This window comes from Oryzias melastigma, unplaced genomic scaffold (genome assembly GCF_002922805.2).
Source record: "Oryzias melastigma strain HK-1 unplaced genomic scaffold, ASM292280v2 sc00786, whole genome shotgun sequence".
Taxonomy (NCBI): domain Eukaryota; kingdom Metazoa; phylum Chordata; class Actinopteri; order Beloniformes; family Adrianichthyidae; genus Oryzias; species Oryzias melastigma.
Window position 1 is genome coordinate 14,528 of NW_023417373.1, and position 609 is coordinate 15,136.

The 609-nt window shown below is 27.4% G+C and overlaps 1 protein-coding gene across 1 annotated transcript in view; it reads right to left on the bottom strand.

Annotated features, from left to right (window-relative positions):
* The window catches only part of LOC112141787 (UDP-glucuronosyltransferase 1A1), a gene marked incomplete at its 5' end in the record, with an annotated part of 6,294 nt that extends 5,685 nt beyond the window's left edge, over positions 1-609 (bottom strand). Inside the window, 2 exon segments of the mRNA XM_024264952.2 lie at positions 1-38; positions 570-609. Of these exon segments, the coding sequence (XP_024120720.1) occupies positions 1-38; positions 570-609 (78 nt within the window).

Consider the following 609-nt stretch of genomic DNA (forward strand, 5'->3'; position numbering starts at 1 on the left):
GATGGGATAACCGGGTCCGTCAAAACTGCATCAAATTTCTGTAAGAAAGATTTAATGAAGGAAATAAATATTCAGACTGAAAAAAAAACATTCTGAATATTGTAACAGATTGTCATTTTTCATAATTCACTACCAACAGGCTCCTTTTTCCTTCTTTATCTATTGAAACTTTACAGCATTTTTACAAGTAATAAATTGGTTTATAATGTAGTTAGTTGCATTTTTTTTACTTATTTTAAGTCACTAAAACTTAATAAATTACACTTAAAAAAATCATATTTGTTCTGATCATGCAGCAGTTGAGTTGAGTGATTACATTTTTACATAAAATATGTTTTTTTTTGTATAAAAGCTTGAATTTTCACATTTCTCATAAAAACAAGTAGCTTATTTTAATATATTTTACATTATTTTAACATAGTTTTTTATTCATCTCTTTAGGAGAATAGCCCTTTCTAAAACTGGCCTGATATATATCATCAACAGGGTTTAAATCAGAGATTTTACCATTTAAAATAAAAATAAAAATGTCAAGATCATTTAGGCTCCTCTTCTATTTTTATCCTCACCTGCTGTTCCAAATGAGCGATGAAGGTGTCATTGAAGAGC